General features: G+C 36.3%; 1 protein-coding gene across 1 annotated transcript in view; it reads left to right on the forward strand.

Moving 5' to 3' along the window:
- Positions 1–4,465, forward strand: part of LOC107704668 (potassium channel subfamily K member 5-like) — an 11,511-nt gene that overhangs the window by 1,849 nt on the left and 5,197 nt on the right. The window contains exons 2-4 of the mRNA XM_016507655.1: positions 1,402–1,513; positions 3,263–3,429; positions 3,569–3,737. Of these exons, the coding sequence (XP_016363141.1) occupies positions 1,402–1,513; positions 3,263–3,429; positions 3,569–3,737 (448 nt within the window). The remainder of the gene's footprint in view (positions 1–1,401; positions 1,514–3,262; positions 3,430–3,568; positions 3,738–4,465) is intronic.

Below are 4,465 nucleotides of genomic sequence, written 5' to 3' on the forward strand. Positions count from 1 at the left end.
TTTTACAAAGGTGTGTTTGAACTAAGAATCTGATGTTTCCTTCAGGCTGTAGATCTGCTGAATATCAAATGGTACCATAGCTTCATGTTTTTATTTCTCTTCTTTTTACTGCCTAAGCTTTAACCCTTTTCCTATACCACCTGTATTCGTGTTCACAAAACACTGTTATTTTTAACTAAAGCAAGCTGCTGCGTACATGGTTTGGCATGGCAGAATGCCAGCAAATAGCGCTGATTTTAAAATCTCTAAAAATATGACATCTCACAAAGCTCTGTTATAACACAATATATGCATAATGAATCTATCATAATGTCTACAATTCATGTGTTATAATCAGAGGATTCGTGAGCACGCACATTTCAGCACTGCACTCCTGACTGGCCATTGCGTTCCAGAAATCAACATTGCTCAACGCAGCAAACACGTGTTACAGCCTAAAATAGAAACTCTGCCTATGCTTGCGCCTGTTAATCGTTTTTTTATTTTATATTAGTTCTTGTTGCTTTTGTGCAATAGATGAATAACAATTTATTTGTTTTAGATATTTTATGTTTAGATATTTCTATTTTGCGGGAGTCCCGTGAATAATTTTATTCTCCCGCATCCCGCATACACACGAGTGTCTACCTGCCCGCACCAGCACTCGCCCATCTTGTCCCGCACCGCATTCTGTTGCGTCGGGGCTCGCGGGAGTGCAAGTCTCTAATCCACTGGCACTTGACTCGACAGTGCGTGTGCTACATCCTTTTTACAATCTAGATTATAAAACACTGCATTCTGTCAGCAATGTAACGCAGCAGTAAGTATAGAGACCTAGGTTTGTAACTATACTCTTGATTACTATTTTGAAAATTATAACGCATTAAATTACTCCGTTACTAAAAAAGTAATCAAATTACAGTAACGCATTTACTGCCCAACACTGTTCACCAGGAAGAATCAGTCTTCAGTTATTTGAGTTTATCTGTTTAATAGTCCAGATCATTAGTCCAGAATGACAAATGTCCAGATCATTTTATCTGTGATTGTACAAGTGTTTAGGGACCTATACGCATTTTTCACTATATTTCTAGGATAGCTTTGCATGATCTGAGCTCAGATCCATTGCCAAAATGCCAAAAGGATTAAAAGGAATTGCCAAAATCCTTTTAATGACCATGATGACCCACTCATGTCCCAGAAATGACTGATTAAGATTTCCCAGAGATGACTGACTATGACAGGCTAAACATACTCAGGGAGCAGTTGATAACATCACTGGCATGAGAGAATAGAAGTTCTGGTCTCAGGCACACAACAAATCCAGAATGCTTCTAAAGAAGACTCTCTTGATTCTATATTTAAATTGAATGTGTGACTTTTCTGACAATTTTTCTTTTTTTTTTTTTAATTTTAAAATAGGTGGTGTCTGATGCTGCAGGACAAGGCATCACCATCACAGGAGACAAAACCTTCAACAACTGGAATTGGCCCAATGCTGTCATCTTTGCAGCTACAGTTATTACAACTATAGGTATGGATCTAGTCTATATACGCAGCATGAAAATCAAGCAAATCTGTTTCACTTGGAGAAATAATCAAAGGAAACATTGATTTACTTAACTGAAAAAATAATCAGGAAATGGTGAATAAAGGACTGCATGATTAATCGAATGCGATTGACATGCATATCTTTCAGTGAAGCAGCTTATCATTTAATGAATCGACTGCCTATCAGCTCATCTTCAAAATGTTTTACACTAAACAATACTTTTGGATTTTTCAGAGTTTACACTGGAAAAAAAATGCTTTATAGGAGAAGTCACTGACTATTTGCGACAGGTGGGATTCAGTTTACGGCACTTCTCATTCATTCCTATGGTATCCGCACATGTTTTACACTAAACAATACTTTTGGATTTTTCAGAGTTTACACTGAAAAAAAATGCTTTATAGGAGAAGTCACTGACTATTTGCGACAGGTGGGATTCAGTTTACGGCACTTCTCATTCATTCCTATGGTATCCGCAAACAGCGATTGAGTGTCGCACAACTCTGACTGAAATGCAATGACATCAAGGCTGTAATGTGATTGGTTATTAAGGCACACATGATCCAAGTTGACCGTTACACTTTCTCCAATAGTAAGTAATACAGACCCTCTCATCTCCCAATAGTAAGACAATCTCTGGTTGTAGTTCCCTGACAAGCTACGCAAAACCGGTTTCATATTATGCAGACCGATTTAATCATGTGATTCTGAAATCGATGAAATCCTTCTGCGATTATGAAAGCAGTTTGCGTAGCTTGTCAATGAACTACGGCTCTGTGTAGTAAATGCTGCTCCATCTGAACCCGCATCTGTATGCCATGGAGCCTTTACCCGGCAAGTTTGATTCGTTTATAACATGCATTTAAAAAAGCAACATGCATGAAACATCTTTACACAAACATGAGAAGCATTTCATTGTCCCACAAAACACCACATTTAATAACATGTTTTTATTCCAAACTCACTTAGCATTGCATTATAAATGTACTTTATTATAATAAAAATGATAAGAAGAAGAACTCAGATAAACCATATATTGCCGTAGTCCTGTGTTTATTAGTCTCGTTCAATCAATGAAAACAGTTCAATCTTCTGTTTCCTGGAACGACATGCATTACCTTTCTTCTGCGGGACATATTTGGAGTATCAGCGTGAGAGCGCCCTCTGGCCTTCGGATGGAGATTTACTGTTGATCACAGAACCGTGCTTCACTGAAAGACACAACTGACAATCACAGCTTTTGCCTAATCGCAACTGTGATTTCATTTTGATTAATCGTGTAGCCCTAGGTGAATATTTATGCTACAGTCATGTATATTTTTTCCCACAGAATTGGGAGACTTTTAAGCATTGTTTTCCTCTATGGATACTTAAATTCTGTTTAATACTCAGAGAAATATATGGATGCCATATCTTAAGATAGAACATGTTGGGACAATTTCCTAAACAGGGCTTAAGACTAGTGCTAGATTAAAATAAATGTTAGAGCTGTCTAAACTGAACAAAAGCTTGCACTGACATATCTTAAAATACACCAGTGCCATTGTTTGGTCTTAAAATGCACACAAGTAATGTTTTTTTTGTAAGGAATGTTTGTAAAAACTACTTAAATGCCCTTATTTAACAAAGGCCTAGTCCTGGCTTAATCGAATCCCTATACGGGAAAACACCCCGTTGTGTTCAGACTGTAATGAGAGAAATTGTTTTACCAAACATTTTTTATATCTGCAGGTTATGGAAATATTGCACCTAAAACACGTTCAGGGAGGGTTTTCTGTATCTTTTATGGTCTTTTTGGAGTGCCGCTGTGTTTCACATGGATCAGTGAACTTGGAAAGTTTTTTGGAGGAAGAGCTAAACACCTTGGGCAATATCTTACTAAGAAAGGGGTAACATTGGTGAGGAATAATCACAAACAACCATTATATTTGAAATCTGAATATCACTAAAATAACAGCTATGAAACTTCTAACTGCATTTTGCTATTTTTCTGTTATAAGGTTGTTAATTGTGTGTGTGTTTTTCTTCTTGTTAAAGCGGAAAACACAGTTCACCTGCACAGCTGTCTTTCTGTTATGGGGTGTGTTGGTGCATTTAGTGATTCCTCCATTTGTATTCATGTCTCAAGAGGGCTGGACCTATATTGAGGGCTTGTATTTTTCTTTTGTCACTTTGACAACTATTGGATTTGGTGATCTTGTAGCAGGTGGGTGACTGAGATGTTTAAACTGCTTATTATGATAAATCCCCTGAGAAAATGTTTCTAGTAACTTATGTTGACTTGACGAAGCCAAAATACTTATCTACTATTTAAGCTTATTGTGGCAGGCAAGACATCACTGTTGTTATCTCACATGCTTATTTATTTTCTTGCGAAGCATCATCTATTATTATCTAATACAATAATAATAATAATTACATAATACATTTTACTTAAAACAATTTATTATTTTTATTATTTTAACAACATGCAACATATTATGTATCAATAGTACATTGTGTAAATGTGTGAATCATAGTAGCAACATTTTAAAACATGCTAGCAATGGGCTACATGTTAAAGTCACCATGAAATCAAAATTTACTTTTTATTTTTTTTAATAGTATATTGCAGTGGTTTATTTAATAAAAGATTTATCTGTGACATGTTTTTTTAATGCCTTTTATCCAAAATAACTTCCCCTCCTTCTTGTAACAACATTCTCTTTCAAATCAAATGTAAGCAGAAACGTTTCCCTGACCACAACAGAGAGTTGTCGATGGCTGGGGTCCTTCATTATCTTCCTGCCCTTGGTCCAGTTTGTAAAAAAATATATATATATCAATATATCGTACAAACTCACTATACTGTACCTCCCAGCTAGGGTTAGGTATCGTTTGGGTTTTTTTCAATACCGGTGCCAAATCGATACTTTTAAAATGGTTCCGGTGCCT

The sequence above is a fragment of the Sinocyclocheilus anshuiensis genome, unplaced genomic scaffold (assembly GCF_001515605.1).
Source record: "Sinocyclocheilus anshuiensis isolate Anshui unplaced genomic scaffold, SAMN03320099.WGS_v1.1 scaffold3933, whole genome shotgun sequence".
NCBI classification, from domain to species: domain Eukaryota; kingdom Metazoa; phylum Chordata; class Actinopteri; order Cypriniformes; family Cyprinidae; genus Sinocyclocheilus; species Sinocyclocheilus anshuiensis.